Raw genomic sequence first — 19,477 nt, 5'->3', positions numbered from 1 at the left:
TTGTACTATACGTTTCGCACTTGAGGGTCCTGTTGCTTGCAGGCTACATTTTCAAACGGAAGCGGGAATTCGATAAAGGCTGCCGCTATACGTGTGGCAGGATGGGCGGCCGAATACTGAAGAGCGCGGGAGCTTAAAGGCCGTTTTGGCGTCCCGTGCCTCTAGTACAGTCAATCTGGTCTTAAAATTACTGCTGAGAATTTGCCTCTCATTCATGTTCTGATTGTCGATCAGGTTTAAATTCTAAAAGGCACGACATTTTTTAATTTGATTTTTCTCGATAATCGTCGTAGAAAAAAACTTTCAGAGCGAAAATTGTAGAGCGCAAAATTATCTGCAAAATATCTCATTGCTACGACCAACAGTGCAAAAGATGGAGGTCGCTAAAGGTCCTTAAAATTAGTTTTTTTCATTTTTCTATATGAATTTTTTTATGCGTCCCGAAAAAGTTATAAAACTTATAAAAACACATACTAAACTTTTTGTTCTCAGTTTTATCGTTTTTGCGCGTTAAATAGTTTTTACTGCTATTGGAGTAGAAAGTAATAAAATAATCCCGAAATAGTGCGAATGTCCTAATTTTTAAATGATCAAATGTCAATCAATCAATCAAATGCTTTATTGTCAGAAAATTTACATTTTATCGACAAAGCTAAAGGAAAAAAATACAAATATAAACAAATAAACATAAAAGAAAAATACTCAGACAAAATACACACAAAGTAAATAGGTACATAACAAAACAAAAATACTGTACAAGTAAAATAATTTTTATATACAAATATACACACAATTAAATGTATAAAACTGTCAAAAACCTTAGTCTGAAAAAAAAAACATACAATAAAATAAAACATACAATAAAAAGCAGGCAAACATTTTGTAAATAAATAGGTAGCTAATAACGCCAGTGTGTGTGCTTTAAAAGGAAATATTAAAAAAGTCTAAAAGTAGTCATCGATTTTATTACGGAAGGCAGATGGTTGTGCATTTTTATTGCTGCATAAAGTATAGAGTTCTTTACTAATTCCGACCGTGGAATTGGCAGATGAAGATTATGATCAACGTTCCTTAGTGAATAGCTGTGGGATGGTCTTTCTGGAATCTGCGACACATGTTTGCGGATAAGGCAGATAGATTCAAATATAAATAACGAGGGAAGAGTAAGGATCTTATATTTTACAAAATTTACTTGGCAGTGAGCTCTACTATCAAGTCCTAATAAGTAGCGAAGCGCTCTGTTTTGAAGTTTAAATATACGCTTAAATTGGGTCTTGCAGCATGTACCCCAGAATGGAAGGACATAACGAAGATGTGACTCAAAAAGAGCATAATAAACTGTTTTGGCCGTGAAAAAGCCTAATTCTCTTGAGATTGATCTTATGGAAAAACATGCCGAGCTTGGTTTTTTAGATAACGTATCTATGTGCAAATCCCATTTCAAAGAGCCGTCCACAACAAGACCCAAGAACTTGACAGACCCCAACTGGTATTGTTTAGAATAAATGGAGGAATGGTCGTTTTATATGATAAGACTTTAGTTTTTGAGAGATTTAGGTATAAAAGATTGGAATCGCACCACGATTTAATGAAGACCAAGTCGTTGAAAATTGTTTTATGTAGTGCCATTGCATTTGGATTGCTCCAAGTGAAGCGAGTATCATCAGCAAAAAGACAGATTTTTCCGCTTATGTTCAGGCTGGCCAGGTTATTTATAAACAGCAGAAAGAGCATAGGACCCAAAACGGAACATTGAGGTACCCCACATTCAATTGGTTTACAAGAAGATCTTGACGTATCGACCTTTACAAGTTGACTTCTGTTGCACAAATATGACTTAAACCATTGAAGGGATATACCTCTGAATCCATAGTGCTGCAATTTGTTAATTAAAATAATGTGGTTTACGCAATCGAAAGCCTTTGAAAAGTCACAGAAAATTGTTGCTGTTAAGTAATTTTTGTTGATATTTGAATAAACGCTGTTAAATAGGGAGAACATGGCATCGTTGGTACATTTTTTGCTCAGAAATCCAAACTAAGATATTATATTTAAACAAAAAGACAAAAACCTTTTTTTAGCCAGGCGTTCTATGATCTTTGAGAGGCTTGGAAGAAGTGCAATTGGACGATAGTTTGAGGCTTGATCTTTATCTCCTCCTTTATGTAATGGAATGATTATTGCAGTTTTAAGGCAGTTTGGAAAGAACCCATTTTGAAATGACATGTTGATTAGGTCTACTAAATGGATTAGAGTACAATCAGGCATATTTGAAAACATTTTAAGAGTAAGCCCATCTGTACCAGCTGATGATTTGTTTTTTATTTCGTTAATTGTACTTTGAAGTTCTGTAAATGATCCTGGCGTAAAAAAGAAATTGTGCAAATTTTCATTAGAAAGATATGACAGAGGATCATCAGAAGGTGTTATGGTGGCCATTAGATTTTTTGCGACGTTTACAAAGTAATTGTTTAGGTCCTCGAGTGATGTAGAGATAGTGCTAGTGGAGGTAGACTTATTTCTTAGTTCGTTAACAATAGACCATGTTTCTTTAGCTACATTGGCAGATTTTGCCAGCCTCCCACTGTAATAGATTTCTTTTTCAGCCTTAATTGTTTTAAGATAAGTTTTCCTATACTGCTTGACGTAATTATGAAAAGCAATAGATTCTGAGAACTTTATTAGGTAGGAAAGTGTCATCAGTATTTAACCAATGTTCAGTAATAGCAACTATTTCAAAAAAATTAGTTCTAGCAATAAAAATAGATTGTTAGTTTTGTGTCTTAAGGTCTGAATATTTGAAAGAAAAATACTAAGCTTACTATCAACCAATTTTAAAGAGGGTGCTTGATCCTCTGGTCGCGTCAGGTATTCTGTAATGTTCGAATAAAACATTAGAATACAACGTCTGCGTTACATTAATTGGAATATCAAAGTATTATATGGTACACAGAAAATACACTCTAATATATTAAATAATTAGGCTTTGATTGTTTGCTTTTTTATTTATCCAATAAAAATTAAAGTTTATTTAATTAATTATGTTTGACGCAATTCAGGAGAAATAATTGATGCTATTAGAAGTATTATATTCAGACCATATCAAACTAGTATTAAATAAATGTCTTGTTATTATGTAAATGATTCTATACCGGGTGGTGCGTCAATAATAATAACATCAATAATCAAAATATGAATGGTGATACTATTTTGGCTATTTGGAGGCTAGATTGACTGTACTACTACTCTGTTATTGCCTTCCTTCGTATATTGTATTTTACGTGTTACGCCGCTTTATATGTGCAGTTATTCGGTAGGACTTTTCGAGGCAACGCGCTCTTTTAACCATCTTCTCTCGCACCCCTGTTCACTGATGCTGTCGATTGGTGTTATAATAATTGATTTTTTATGGTTTATGAACAGCCGCTTATAACATCACGGAAAAAAAAGGAGATGGCGTCAAACTTTAGTTATAGCAATGAAGTTTAACGGCCTTAAAAATTACGAAGTTTGTTTTTACTCCCACTTTGACAAATGTACATTTTACAATATCCGTAATTCTACACACGAAAAATTACCTTGAATTACCTGTTATTATGTTTAAACCTAGTTTAACAACATTGAGACAAGAAATGTGTTCTTCATTGTGTTCAATGTGTTCATTCAAATGTGTGCTTGGATTAAAATTTAGTCTTATTTTAAATCAAAATAGTTCAAGAACGAGTTACATTTAAGATTAAGGAAAATATTGCAGTTGATCAATTTGAAGTTCCTGTTAATAAACTTACATACATATTTATTATACTTGAAAGAAAAAGTATAATATTTCAAGCGGAAATAATTACCTTTTTTTTTAAATGTATAACAGATTCATTAAATTATAACTTCATTTTCTGCAAGATGCCAAATTATTTCACTCAATATTTGCTATGCTTGGATCCAGATAAAGGAACCTCGACCAATTTTTTATCATATTAATTCAAAGAATCAATGCCGATGTCAAAAGGCACAATTTTTTGAAAATCCTGAAAATAACACAAAATCAATGATATAAAAAAACCCGAGACTTTTAGAACACAAGTTTATTAAAAAAAATATCTTCTATCTGAGCCTATCTATATGCCCACCAAGTTTGGCTAACCCTCCGCCAAATACCCTGTATATTTAAACACTGGCTAAAAAGTATTTTCAAAAAAGCAAATTTTGTGTCTGTATGATTTTACTGTGTCACATACTAATATAGTTTTTGTGGGTAATAGATATTTGGCCACCATTAAGAAAAATTGCCCTCAATGTATCAAAGAGAATTAATTTACAAAAAATACATCAAAATATACCACATAAAATTCGGACATTATTTAACATCCAACACCATTTACGGATTAAAATCAAGGCTGATAATGGAGATTTGAACCACATTTTGTTAGGATTCAATGCTAGTCACATGATCTTTGAAAATTACAGCAATTTGTGAAGAATTCCTGTAAGCCATTCAGAACTTCACAGATGAATCATTTCGCAATTCCCCAAAATGTATATGCCCAGGTAGAAAAAAAATCAGCATTAAGATTAACATATTTATATTACAAAAATTGAATAAATAAAAAGTAAATATCATAATTAAAATATGTATGCAAGTAAAACGAATTATTCTAAACATCAGTTATTATATATGCCTCAAATAAACCTAATAGAAAATATTTCAGAAACCAATTGAAAAAGGCGCACGAGCCCACATATTCGATTGATAATAAAGATCAATTTTATATAATTTGGTTAGGCACGATATGAAACTAACAATTTCTGATATATCACATCGATGTTTGCTTAAAACCTAACCAATAAAAACCGTGAATTGCTTATCCCCTTGTAAGTAATAATATGGAATTGTAAAATTATTTGTTTTTTTACTTAGAGACGCATCCTTGCCATAACAAACCGCCGCAAGCCATCGAAACTATAAAGTAAACCACCACAGCTATTACTACAGCGATGATGACGTACAATTTGATGTTTTTCCAGAACATGGAGCGTGCCAGGTTTCTACTCGTTTGTCTAAAAGAAACCGCCTAAAAACAAAAATATCAATTAATTTTATAGGGTATTCCAGGACTCACTGTACAGGGTGGGCAAATAAGCAGCTGTATCTCCAAGATAAACGGATACAGCCCCTTAACTCGCTTATTTTTTCACTCTGTATATATTTATATAGAGGTTAGTAAATTGCGGTTTATTATCTATGTGCAGGATGGTTCTGTTATGTATCGATACATTAAAAAACACTTGAAATTATTATCGACTTTTTTTCTCAAATTTTAGTCACAACAAACACGACTAAATCTTTGGGTACTAAAAGTTCAAATTTTTTAATTACATTAAATAAAAATGTATGCACTTACACCATTGTTCAAATTTTCAGTTTTGGTCAGTAACAGCTCCACTTTCTCTCCTCTCAGCGCAACACTATCTGCAATATCATATTAAATATTACCTATATATACTTTTATGTACAATGAAGAAGATCAAAATTAAGCACAAATAAAGTTAACTTTAATAAAGCAACCTGCAACAAAACATACAATTTCATATGGAATTTCTACGGATCAAAATAAAAAACATACCATTATCATGCCACTTTTAAGGCAATAGAAATTAAGACAAGGTTAAATTATAATAAACTTTGGGACAATATAATTTCTCAGGTAGAATATTCTACTAATACTCTACACTTTTAGGTTAGTAACTTTCCTTCAGAACATGATTCTCAACTCAAATTGATGTAGATAGCGGTGCGACTAATCAGTTAGTTACCACAAAATTGTTACCATCTTTACATAACAGTAAAGATGTTTTTCATAATATAAATATAGCAAAAGAAGGTGAAAACATTATTGCTAGAAAAGAAGGACATTTACTATTTCAAGAAAAAAGTAATGTGTATGACAACTTACTGCCAGTAAGAAAGTTAGAGGAAAACGGTTTACAAAAGGAAAATTTTTAGAAGGTAATTTAAATGGGAAATAATATACAATAACTTTTTGAAATAATATCCTATAGTTTGTGTCTTTGGTAGAGGCTTAGTTTGGTACTAAAATTGAGAAACTAGAGTGAATGTACTTCAATTGCTTTTAAAGAGTTTTGTAAAAATAAGGGGATAAGAATATAGTATACAGTTCCTTAAAATCTTGAGCAAAATAGGGTTTCGGAAAGGTTTAATCGAACAATACTGAAAAGTATGGTGTATATAATTTAGAGACACATAGTGGAAAACTGATTATGATTGGCTATTCGGATAATGGACAGAGAGTGAGAAGAAAGTTGTGCATTGCATTGAAGGAATGTTGTTTTTGATGAGCAGATGTAACAAGGATATAGATTTATGTCAGGAGCCGGTTAGAGACGAAGAAGAAAGAGAAAAACATAATTCCAAGGAATGTGTCAATGTAAATAGAAAGAGGACAGAGAATGTAGACCGAGATTTAGAACAAGAAAGTAACAGTATAATAATGAACATGAAGGACGAAGAAGTATATACAAGAAACAGCCAAATTATGACACAACTACCGATTTTGACACTGATGTACAATTTGCAGCTCTTTCTATGGGACATGTCTTATTAGAAGTTCCACAGTTCTATAAAGAGGCCGTACAACATGGAAATAAATAGCAAATGCTTTACAGGAAAACAAGACATGGGAATTAGTACCGTATCCTAGAAATAAAAAAGGGCTATAGGTTCAAAGTGCGTTTTTCGGGAAAACGAAGTAGATGGTAAATTAGAAAAGAAGACAAGACTAGTAGTTTGAGGGTATCAACAGGATTCCTTATTAGAAGGGGTTTATGGTCCAGTTGCAAGGATGGTAACCTTAATTACTATCTTTATACAGGGTGTCCCAAAATTAGTGGACGAAACGCGAACCCTGTATTCTTTGGTCAAAAATAACCTCACTTTTTCCTATAAACATATATCGGCAAACGCCCCCCAAGGGAGCTACGCCCCTTTTAAAGGGGGCACCTGAAGATGGTTTTTTCCACTTATTTTCGAAACGGCTAAATATAAAAATTTTAAATTTTGATATTCTCCCAATTTTCATATGCTAAATTTAGTTGTCATTTCATAATTTTCATTATTTAGTCAGGTGCGTATCATTTAGGGTGTGAGCCTAAAAAAATACCTAAAAAAAATTGTTTGCAAAGTTTTTTTTTTCTTTAAATTTTAAAAATTTAAAGCTTTTTAAGTAAAAAAGTACCTCTTGGTCAATAACGCTAGGAATTACCATTTTCGTGAAAAACGCATTTAAAAATAACGCTGCATAGAAATTCTAGTATTATTAATAACAATTTTTATTAAAACTCAATAGCACGCTTCAAAAGTAAATTGACAAATAAAATTGCAAACAGATAAAAATACTAATTTATTTGAGGCAAATGTTTAAACAAGTTTCCGTTTTCCTGAATGCATAACCTGGATCTTTTTTGAATGTTTTGGGTCGATCTAAGAATTTCAAATAGGTTTTCTCTTATTTGGCCTGCAGCTGCGAGAATTCGCCTCTGAAGCTCTTCTGGAGTATCAATTTCGGTGGCATAAATAATATTGCACATATTACCCCAAAGATAATAATCCAGAGGATTAAGGTCGGGCGATCGTGCAGGCCAGTTTATTGGACCACCTCGGCCTATCCATCTGCCTGTAAAATTATTGTCCAGCCAGTTTCTCACCTGTCGGCTGTAGTGAGCTGGTGCCCCATCGTGCTGAAAAATCATTTCCAGCCGAGTTTCTATGGGAACATCGTCCAGTAAATCTCTGAGATTGTTTTGAAGAAAATTTAAATAATGATGACCAGTTAACCTGTGTGGCAAAATAATTGGGCCTATCAATTTATCTCCTATCAAACCCGCCCATACGTTAAACTACTAAGTTCTCATAAAAATTGGTAATGAAAATAATACTACGCAGCGTTATTTTTAAATGCGTTTTTCTCGAAAATGGTAACTCATAGAGTTATTGACCAAGAGGTACTTTTTTAAGTAAAAAGCTTCAAATTTTTAAAATTTAAAGAAAAAAAAAACAAAAACTTTGCACACTATTTATTTTTAAGTATTTTTTTAGGCTCACCCCCTAAATGATACGCACCTGACTAAATAATGAAAATTATGAAATGACAACTAAATTCAGCATATCAAAATTGGGAGAATACCAAAATTTAACATTTTTGTAAATATAAAAATGTTTCGAAAAAAAGTGGAAAAAACCATCTTCAGGTGCCCCCTTTAAAAGGGGCGTAGCTCCCTTGGGGAGCGTTTGCCGATATATGTTTATAGGAAAAAGTGAGGTTATTTTTGACCAAAGAATACAGGGTTCGCGTTTCGTCCACTAATTTTGGGACACCTTGTATATTGAGTATGATTGGAATGAATTTCCACATCCATTTGAATTGTTTATTCAAATGGATGTAGAGTCAGCATTTTTCAATGGGAAATTAAATAGTCCTGTATACATAAAACAATCAGAGGGACTTAAAAGTAAACATCCAAATTTAGTATGTAGACTTTTAAAAGCATTGTATAGTTTGAGGGAAAGCCCTAAATGTTGGAATTCATTATTGAATGAAACTTTATTCAATTTTAGAATTCAGAGGTCAAGGAAGGATCCATGTCTTTATTTTTCTAACGGTTGTTTAAATAATAATCCACGTTAATGATTTAATAACATTTTCCAGTAAAATTGATCTATTAAATGTCTTGGAAACTAAATTATGTCTAATTATGATTTAAGTTTTGCAATATACTTTTTTATTCAATTTCAAAATAGTTTTACAGTTAACCATTGGAATTATTTAAAACATGTTTTAAGATATCTGAACTCAGCAGAAAACTATGATCTAAATCGTCTAATAAAATTACTTTATATGGTTTTGCTGATTTCAATTTGATGAAGACAGAAAAAGCATATCTGGTTTTGCAGTAAAAATTAATGGAACACAAAGAAACAAAGCATTGTGGCTGTATCGAGTGCAGAATCCGAGTATCTTGCTCTTTCATTTTGCGCTAGAGAATCTCTTTTCATAGCAATATTTAAAAAAGTGTTTATTTTATTAAACAATCTAAACTGATAAATTGATATCAAACGCCATTTTATATGAGACTGTGCTGGTCAAGGAAAAATTGTTTTAGAGTATGTAACAACAGACAAGCAACAGGCAGATATTTTTTTTTCAAAAGCTTTACCTAAGGCTTCGTTTAAGAATTTCAGAGATTATCTTAAAATCATTGATATGGTTTGATTTCGTATACTACTTATTAGTATAGTATGTGTAATTTGTGTTTTGTGTTTTAACTATAGGTATTTTTATTTTTGAGCAAACTATCTAATTCTGCAATGTAGGTTGAGTTGCAATATGAATATAATTATTTTAACTTATTATTATACTGTATTCTAGAAAAGAAAATAATTTTAAGGAATACATTGCCCAAAAATGGTGTGTTTTAAAACTTTTATTTATGCCTGTATAGTAACAATCGGCCTGTCTATTAGTTATCATATCTCATAATTGACACAACTATTATAACTCAATAGATTTTTAAAAATCAAAATATCTCACCAATATTTTTCACCATAATATTCTTCAGTTCGTCCAATTCGCTGTGTACTTTGGAAATTGTGTCTACATCGTGACTTTCAGAGTAATGCTTCATTTCATTTGCTAAAATGCGAGCGAATTCAGCATTGAGCGAGTATGCCAGAGCAGACTCGGCTGTCGGACCATAATTTGCTTGGAATCGCCTCTTGATTTCGTTCAGGAATAAAAATGCTCGACTTCGTTCAAATTCCTATAAAAGAAAATCTGTCATTATTTACTGTAATGTCTTGTGAAATTAATATATAATTTTTGATAAAGCTTCACATATTTAAAGAATAACAAACATTAAGAAATGTGTATAATGTTAAACCCAGATTTTTGATACTCTCTTTCAATTATTGTACTCATATCAATATTGTTGCTGACAAGCTCAGTTATTAAATTTAGTTATTTATGGGAAAACTTCGCTAATATAGGGTAGGGTGGGGCTAGTTGAGCCGGATTTGGAAAAATGAAGGGTCATTAGTTAGTCATTCAGTTATTATTTAATATAAATAATTAAACATTCTAGGGATTATTGATGTATATATTTGTTTTTAAAAAGCAATTAATAAGTTTGACGAAATATTGTTTTATTTAGGTAAAAATGACTGCAATATGGCTGGGTACAGTTGACTCAACTTACCCCAAATATGGGGCAACTTGAACCGACACATGGGGCCAGTTGAACCACACAAACTAAACTAGCATAATGGCTGGTTAAGTCAGTTTTCTAATGAAAAATAAAAATCTAATTCTAGAAATACTCAAAAAATTTATTACCAAAACTAAATTAAACATTTTGGAAATGAAACTAATCGCTGCCGCAGTTTATACACATATAATATATACTAGTACCCGGAGTGCACCTTAAATGAGCCCATTTTTTGTAATGAGAACACTGTATCCATTCTTCACCCGAAACACTATCTGTAAATGCTGCTAGGCACATCAGACATAAACATTCATCATCTTCAGACTCAGATGATGGCAATGGGGAAAAAGATTTCTTATTTATTTTATGCTGTTTTATGTTCTTGGAAAACTTGTTTTCTTTTTCTCGAACAACGGCTCCTATAGAGTCTTTCCATCGTCTGAATGTGAAGAAGTAATATTGGACCGTCGTTCTTTAGTTTTCGATAGTGTATTACCTGAGTAGGACACATCTGTTAAAATAGCTTTTTTAGCAGCTTCTTTTTGTCTACTTTATCAGAACTTTTCATTTTCCTTTTGCTTTGTTCTTCAGCAAGTGGTATGATGGTATGGCGTTGTCATCAAGTGTTTCTGAAGCTATGGTTTGGGAAGTGCTGGCAGAAATGCTGTTATTTTCTGTCGACGGCGGCTGAGATATAGATTCGGAAACTGGACGATCAGTTACATATGATGGCGCGAAATCTGTATCAGAAAATATATCACGATTATAAGGATATATACCCGTTTTTGAAAATCCATTTATTATATTGGAACTTGTAGCTCCTAATGGCAAAGCTGTGGCAACAATTTGTGGTATTTCGTATATGCTAATTGTCTGTCCGGGGTTGTTACGAAGCCATGCATCCTAGGCAGAAGCCAAATACTTCTTGAAAGGCCCGAAGACTGACACGTCCAGTGGCTGAAGTTTGTGGGTGCACTGTGGTGGGAATGAAAGCATTACCACTTCGTTGTTCTTTGCATATTCTACGGTCTCAATTGATAAATGTCATGAATGATTGTCCAGTAAAAGTAAAACAGGAGACTGTTTAGTAGGGATTGTATGTTTAACGAAATGCTTCATAAAATCATAAAATTCTAAATCAGTCACCCAACCACTTGCATTTCCTGCACCGATGCATTCTGGAGGACCGTTTGAAATAAAATAGGGTTTAAATTTTTTTCTGGGAAAGACAAACATGAGTGGTATTGTATTCCTTATTGCTGATACGGCGGTAATTAGGGTTACATTAGTTCCACGCTCTCCTGAAGTAACAGCACCTATGTTTCTTTTTCCCTTCGCTGCTACTATTTTTGAAGGTTTTGTTACTGTAGACACGCCCGTTTCCTCTGTGTTCCAAATTCTTGATGGCGAAAATTTATATTTGTCCATAACGTTGGCAAGTTTTTCGAAAAACATATTAACATTATGTTTATTGAACGAGGTTGCTCCACCTAAGCTTGTCGGTTCTGGTTTTCTTATTGAGAGCTGAGGGTTTCTCTTTAAGTAAGCCGTCAACCAGTCCTTTCCTGCCATTTTATTTATCTTCCAAGGTTGAGGAACGTTTAAGTTATATTTTGTTGCACTTTCGAAGGCTAGGCGTCTAACATCAATTGAGGAGTGTTATTTCAAAAAGGGACATGTCCACAAAAGTTAAAAATACGTTTTATACTGATTTTTCTATCTTTTCTATCATTCCTATCGACTAACCCCTTCAAATCGTTTCAAAAAAATACATGTCCCCGTTAAATTCCCATATGAAGGTGTTGTGTTCGATCAAAACTAGACATGTCCGCCTTACATGAAAGTTAAATCTGTTTTATTCAAAATCGGACAAGTCCACTATTATTTCTTATGGGCAAACACCGATTTTACCCAAAATCAGACATGTCCATTTTGTGCCCGCTTTCTGCTATTTCTGTTATGACGATTCAATTACACCAACTTTTAATCGTTGTTTGCTTTAGTTGTTTAATTGTTTCGCTGTAGTTTTAGCCGTGTGGCGTTTGTTTATCGGCGTTTTAAAAAATTTTAAGTTTGTTGTGGGCGTTTTGAAAAGTTTCGGTAGTTAATATGGAGGTCAGAGTGGGAAATATTAATGTTGGCAGTAGAAAAAGGAAGCCTAAAGTTCCAAAAGTGGATATTTTAAAACGACAGAGGTAATATTTTGTTTCTTAGTCGTACGTGCATTATAACGTAGATTGTGCTACCGCAACCTGATAAGACTTATTGTACCTATCTTTTTCTTTTGTTCTAGGTATTCTGATCCAAATCTTACGTTAAGAAATTTTGTAAGACCGTGTGAACATAACACCAATTCCTTGAAATGTGCCTTAGTGAAAAAATCTGATATTTTGAGAGCAAGACAAAAGTTTTTCCAGACACCAAATAAAATATTACAAGATCAGAAATTATGTCATCTTCTGTCTGTTTGTCCGCCGAAAAGGAAGAGACCTAGGGATGGTGTAAACGAAGGAAAAAGAAAGACCAAAAGTATGATTGTTTCTTATTTCTTTCGAATTCGACAAGGAGAGCAATTTTTGATGGTGCCCGTTTGTAGGCAGTTTTTTGCTTTAGCCTTCAGTGTTTCAAAGAACCGAATACAGACTTTAATAAAAACCGTACAAGACGGAAACGTTCCTAAAGAGAATCGCGGTGGTGACCGTTATGGCAAAAAAAATTTGGACAAGAAGCAAAAAATTCGTGATTTTTTAAATAATTTGCCAGCCACTAAAAGCCATTACAACCGCAGTAAGTCCTGTCGTGTTTACCTGTCTTGTGAACTAAACTTGAACGAGCTATGGAAAATGTTTAACGATAAACATACCAATTTCCGTGTGACAAAATCAATGTTTAAAATAATTTTCTATTTTGAATTTAACATTGGATTTTCGTCGCCGGCATCCGATGTCTGTGGGACTTGCCTAAATTTGAAAAATGCCATAAGACAAAAACCTGAAAACAAAGCAAAGTTAATGACAGATCTTAGAATCCATAAAATGAGAGCTAATGAATTCTACAAACTGCTAAATGAAACTCCCGAAAAGAGTGTAACATTTTGTTTTGATTTGCAACAGGTGCCTCCCCTTCCAAAGACCCCAATCCAGGATGCGTTCTACTTAAGGAAAATAAGTTTTTACGCCTTTTGATGCGTTGATGTAAAATCAAATCACCCTAAATTCTATACCTGGACAGAGAATCAAGCAGCACGCGGGTCAGTGGAAATTGGTTCAGCTTTACTTAATCATCTAAGGTCTATGAACCTGGAAGACATGGAAGTCGTGAGGTTGTTTTGTGATGGTTGCGGGAGCCAAAACAAAAATGCCCATGTTGTTCATATTTTGGCCTATTGGCTTCAGAATGAATCTCCTAATGAAGTGAAGGAATTGATTATGCATTTCCCCCTGAGAGGCCATTCTTACCTGCCGGCGGACCGAGTGCTTGGTCGCGTTGAAAGAAAATTTAAAAAACTTACCATCACTGCCAATCCCGATGAATACATATCAGTATATTCCGAGGTGGGTGAAGGGAAAAAAATAGGAGTTGACTCGAAGTTGTATGATATCAAGGAACTTCAGGGGACATACAACAAAGTGCCGGGGATAAAAGATTTTAAAAAGATTTCAATCAAGAAGTTTCCATTAAAAAACAACCAATTTACAATAAAATACAAAGGATCTTCATTTTTTAGATACGAGGACATGTCGAATTCTTACAGGACCTTGTTGAAAAAAACACAGACGGGAAGAATCACAAAACTAAAAGGAAAAAAAATTAGAAAATTTAGTTTCAAACGAAAAAAAACTTAATGTGAAGGCGCTTCTTGAAAAACAATTTAATAATGAAGAACTGAAGTGGCAAACTATACCCGAGTTAATTTTTTTTTTTTAAATTCTTGAAGAACGTGCAACCGAGGACGCAGCAGCTGAAGAAGGTGAAAATGAAGCAGAAGAGTGCGACTGCTTAGAACCTGACAATGACATACATATTTGAAAAAATATATTGTATTTTTCATTTAAATAAAAGTTTATGAATAAATACAGTGTCTAAAATTTATTTATACTTTGTAACACGTAAAAACCTAAATTAATAATTTAAAGTTCAAACAAAATGGGACATAAACATTTAGTTCATTCAAAACAACACATGTCCAAAATTATTTTTGATTTTTCTCTTAAAAAAAAAGAAGTATTCAAAACATCTTTTGGAAATATGCTTTTAGGGAATCAAAGAATTATAATTTATTGAATTTAATATTTTAGCTCTAAAGGTCTCATTCTGAAACGTTTTTTTCGTTTTTCTCAAAATTATAAAATGTGGACATGTCCTTTTTTGAATAAACACTCCTCAATTGGCGATAGACCATAAAAAATGGATGCCAATTTGAGCAAGTAATCTTTAAGAATTTCTTCTTGCTCTAAAGAAAAAACTTGACGAGATGCAACATATCCCATTGTTACTTCGTCTGGTCCATCTCCACTCTTTAATTTTTTCATATATCGGCCCCAGTGTCGTTCGATCAATTCCAAATTCAGTTGCTGCGGTTCTAATACTTTTTCCCTCATTTTCAACTGCTTTTGCTGCATTAAATAGCTGCTCTTTTGTCGCCTCTCCACGTGCGGTCGTCCTCTTATAAGTACGCATCTGAAAATAAAACAGGAATGCAGCAAAAATATTATTTTATACATAAAATAAAACAAATACATGAAAGGGGGTTAGTTGAGCCATGTCTCAACTTGCCCTGTTAATTTTGGCTCAACTAACCCCACACACGTTTTTGGAACAATTCAACACATAATGTATTTAGAACTGTTATTTTTTAACTAAATATTATTAAAATAACACGGTTATGAACAAATATTGTACTTACTTTGAAGTTCACAACTTTAAAATAACGAAATAGGACCAAAAACACATTCAATATCGATTTTTTACTTTCGCGTGCAAAAACAGAAAATTGACGATACCTCCGCTTTAACTGCTGGCGATCAACTAAATTCATGAGATAAACAAATACGGGCGGTCTACGTAGCTTCGTGTTCACTCGGTGAAAAAGTCTTAGGTTTTTGTCATATGGTGCGTGGATCAACTAGCCCCGCCCTACCCTAATACAATTATCAAAGTAATATTAAGCAGATTGAAAAATAATAATTAATAACTCTTACAATTACATCACATTTAAAAACTTAAATTTATCATAATGATATGAGGTTCAACTCGCACTATATTTCTATAGCCAATAAAGCATAAAAATCTCTGGGATACCTCAACATTGATATTTGTAACACAACCAAGAGTGACTTGATCAAGAATTTGAAGCAATTTGTATATTAGCTTAGGTTACCTTTAGTTTTAGTATTTTTTTATTTTTCTTTAACTGTTTTTATTAAGGTAGGTATCTTGTAAAATTTTATTACTCGTCTTTTATTTCATTAACTTGTGATTACACTAATTGGTGTTTGTAATGAGTACAATAAATAGTTTATTAAGCCTTACATAAGTTACCCGTAAATCTTTATTTAGTATTGTGATCAAGGCAGTTACTTTGCAGAAGGTTGAAGAATTTAATTTTTTATCAGTGTGATCAATATGTTCATTAAAAATTAAAATGTTGACTATATGTATCCCTAAAAGCTTCACAGATTTTGTATTGGAAAGTTCATTTGTAGTAGGTATTTCAATTGTTCTTAGACTAAATACAATTATTTCAGTTTTATTGTTGTTGTTATTAATAACATACCTGTATTGAACCAATTTTGCATTGAGATCAATGAACTATTTATTTCACTAACTAGAGACCCCAGATTTTTGTTTATTAAAAGAGCTGTGGTGTCATCAACAAAAAGCACAAGATAATTCTCAACAGATGATTATACATCATTTATATAAATTTGGAAGAGGATTAATCCCTGAGGAACTCTATGTTTAAGGCAGCAGACATTTTGCCACAAGAGAAAGTTTGTTGTATTCTACCTAATATCACATATTGTTCAAGTTTCAGTAGAAATATATCAAGGGATATGCAGTCAAAGGCTCTAGAGAGGTCACAGAGGATTGCACCTACAGTATTGTGCATAAATATAGCAACAAGCGATGTTTTCAAAAATATTATTTGCGCCTTTATTTATTCCATATTATTTCTTTACTTTTAAGTACACGCCTCTGTATTATCTATAAATATAGCGAGATATCATAAGAATGCCAATGCAGAGTAAGGAACTTCATGTTTGTTTATTTAGACAATGTGCATAAATATAGCAACATTCTTGTTTCGCATTTATTTTATCAGTTAAATATCGATTTACCTGCTGTTAAGTTGTTATTTTTGAATCTCAGAAGTAACTTAAAATGGGTCACTCAAAAACTGTCTCTGGTGATGTAAGAAAAATTATTGTGGAGCATTACGAAAATGGTGTTAGGCAGAGTGACATTGCAAGAAGCTTACGGCTTCACAGGTCAATCGTACCCAGAGTTTGCAAAAAATTTCGCCTTACTGGATCAGCTGTACCGGCGCCCATTCCTGGTAGACCCAGAAAAACAAATTAGAGGATGGATAGGCAGCTGCTCCGAATTTCCAAAGAAAATCCTTTTTTGTCTTCTTCTCAAATTTTGGCAAAATTAAAAGAGGGTGGAGGAGTAAACCTCAGTTCCAATACCGTAAGGAGAAGATTACTACTACTACTTTCTGATTCACATTGAGAGGCTTGAAAATATCCAGCACAAGTTTATCAGGTTTGCCAGATATACTCTTATGAAGTCAGGCCTGGATCTTACCTGTTCAGAGACCATGTCCTACCTGAGCATAAACTCCTTATCAAGTAGAAGGCAGTTCTTTGATGTTTGCTTTGCGTTTAAGGTTCTGAATGGTATTGTTAGAAGTCCGGAATGTCTGTGCCTTTTCTCTTTGCATGTATCTTTTTACACAACACGAGGTCAGGCGCTTCTCCATATTCCCTTTTGCAGAACATCCTATCTACTAAACAGTCCTATAAATAGAATAGCTTCTACAGTGAATAGATTTGCAAAAGATCTTGATTTTTTCAGTACATCTTTAAATAAATTTAAGTCGTCAGCTAGGGCAACTATCTTGGGATAGTGCCCTACTCCCACTCTTTGGATTAGGTTTAGCACAGTATTGTTTATTAGTATTATAGTTTTTACTTAAGACTACTGTTAATTATTAATAAGTACTTGAAATGTTATATACGTTGATAAATAAATAAATTACTTGATGCCAACTTACCTGCTCGTCGCCCCGCCAAAAAACCGTTACTCTCAAAGAAGAACGTCAAGGCTCGTTTTCACTTTGCCCAATCTCATATCCACTGGTCTGTAGCTGATGTGTGTGTCAGTGAACAAAGATTAAACAAAAAGTACAATTGCCCCATAGTTAAACATGGAGGGGGAAATATTCTTGTATGGGGATGTTTCTCGGCCCGTGGCATGGGAACCATAGTAAGAATAGTGGGAAAAATGGATTGTTTCATATACAAAGACATTCTGCAAACACATTTAGTGCCATATATGGATGAAGTCATGCCAGTAACAGCCATATTTCGGCATGACAAGGATCCAAAACATGCTTCTCAATTTGTTAAAAGGTGGCTATCTGATGAAAAAATAAATGTAATGGTCTGGCCATCTCAATCCCCAGACCTAAACCCTATAGAGAATTTATGGCATTACATTGACACCAAAATCAGGCACCTAACATGCTCTAATACAAATATCTTCTTTGAAATAGTGGAAAAGGCTTGGAAAGAAGTGAGCAATGACTATATTATGAAATTATTTGAGTCCATGCCAAGACGATGTGCTGATCTTATGAAGGAGAAGGGGTACTACACAAAATATTGAATTGATTTTAATTTAGTTGGGTTATATTTTTTTTAGAATCAAAACTATTTTTTGTTGCTATATTTTTGAATAATAAATTTGCATAAAACAATTTGGTGTTTTATTTATTATGATACAAAAAATATGATAATATGAAAATATAAACAGGCTCTAACTATTCTTGTAAATAATATATAAACCTTACTTATAAAATAGATACTAAAAGATATATAACAGGAAAGTTCAATGTTGCTATCTTTTTGCACAATACTGTATATGTTGACCCTCCTCAAAACTTCCGACCACATGATCAGACAAACAGCTCTGAATCAATTCTAAAGTATTAGTGCCAGGACCATGAAAAAGCTTATTAAGAAAAGTATGGTGATCTACCTGGTCAAACCTTCAAAAAAATTTGTTGCAGAACAATAAATTTGAATACTGGGCTGACTTATAGTCGTGTATATACTAAAGAATCTATGGTGGGTACAATGGCACAGATTGATTCCAGATTATCACCATTTGGTAAAATACTAACCATTGTACTGGTGATTAACTTAATATAAATAATAATCTTATTGTGAGAATATTTCTTAAGTACTTACCCTTTACCTCATTTACTTCAAAATAATCTTCATCTTATTTTTATATAGAAAGAATGTTCTATTTACATTCTAAGTAGATTCATGTAAATTACAGCAAACGCCACAGGAATCTTCCTATATTATTTTCTATATTCCTATCCACTCACTTACCAAAATGTGAACAATTATAAGTATAATAATGTGGTGACCTTATACTTACATTATCTGTGATGCACATGTAGATAATCCTATTTTCACAAATATAGTGAAACAAATAATTGCCATGTGTGTAGGTAAGTCGATCATTATAGTCTGGTATTTTTGCAATAACTTGTTCAGTGACTTCAGCAAAATTCCCAGCACAACTAGCATATTTAGCTAGAACTGTTGTGCCTCGGGAAACCACACTATATAGGATTGGCATCTAAAATTCATTACAATAACGATTGATTTTTTTAAAAACAAAGAGTGTTTAACTTACCCTTTTAGAAACAATGTAGCATTAGATAGAGTTAACTTCCTGTCTGTTTCCTGTGGACCTAAATAAGGCTTGCAAAGTATGGGAAACTAAGAGAATTTAGACTATTAAAAATTTTAACAAACGATAAGCAATCGGTATATCAGTTATTTATGTAAATTCGTGAACAATAACACAACTGGGCCTGATAAAGAAACTATTTTTCTTTATTTTATCAATTTATAATCAGATGAGTCAGATCAGCTGTTTCGTGTTTACTGGTGTTCAC

At 32.9% G+C, this 19,477-nt stretch overlaps 1 protein-coding gene across 1 annotated transcript; it reads right to left on the bottom strand.

The window, feature by feature from the left end:
• Positions 1-4,563: 4,563 nt before the first annotated feature.
• On the bottom strand, positions 4,564-19,455 carry LOC126744466 (vesicle-associated membrane protein 7). The gene is made up of 5 exons (XM_050451905.1): positions 19,213-19,455; positions 18,952-19,155; positions 9,603-9,831; positions 5,400-5,467; positions 4,564-5,069 (listed from the first exon to the last, which is right to left on the bottom strand). Exons 2-5 carry the CDS (start codon positions 19,153-19,155, stop codon positions 4,908-4,910), a joined length of 663 nt encoding a protein of 220 aa, XP_050307862.1. The 5' UTR covers positions 19,213-19,455; the 3' UTR covers positions 4,564-4,907.
• Positions 19,456-19,477: the final 22 nt, after the last annotated feature.

The sequence above is a fragment of the Anthonomus grandis genome, chromosome 14, assembly GCF_022605725.1.
Source record: "Anthonomus grandis grandis chromosome 14, icAntGran1.3, whole genome shotgun sequence".
NCBI lineage: Eukaryota > Metazoa > Arthropoda > Insecta > Coleoptera > Curculionidae > Anthonomus > Anthonomus grandis.
Note: the sequence above shows the minus strand (reverse complement) of the source record. Positions and strands in the feature narration are given on the sequence as shown.

What these genes read in the sequence shown, in the direction of transcription:
- LOC126744466 (XM_050451905.1), bottom strand. Translation starts at nt 19,155, where the DNA reads ATGCCAATCCTATATAGTGTGGTTTCCCGAGGCACAACAGTTCTAGCT. An exon ending in TATTATGGTGAAAAATATTG is followed by an intron (nt 5,468 to 9,602) that starts GTGAGATATTTT and finishes ATGATATTGCAG; the next exon opens with ATAGTGTTGCGCTGAGAGGA. An exon ending in CTGAAAATTTGAACAATGGT is followed by an intron (nt 5,070 to 5,399) that starts GTAAGTGCATAC and finishes TTTTGTTTTTAG; the next exon opens with GCGGTTTCTTTTAGACAAAC.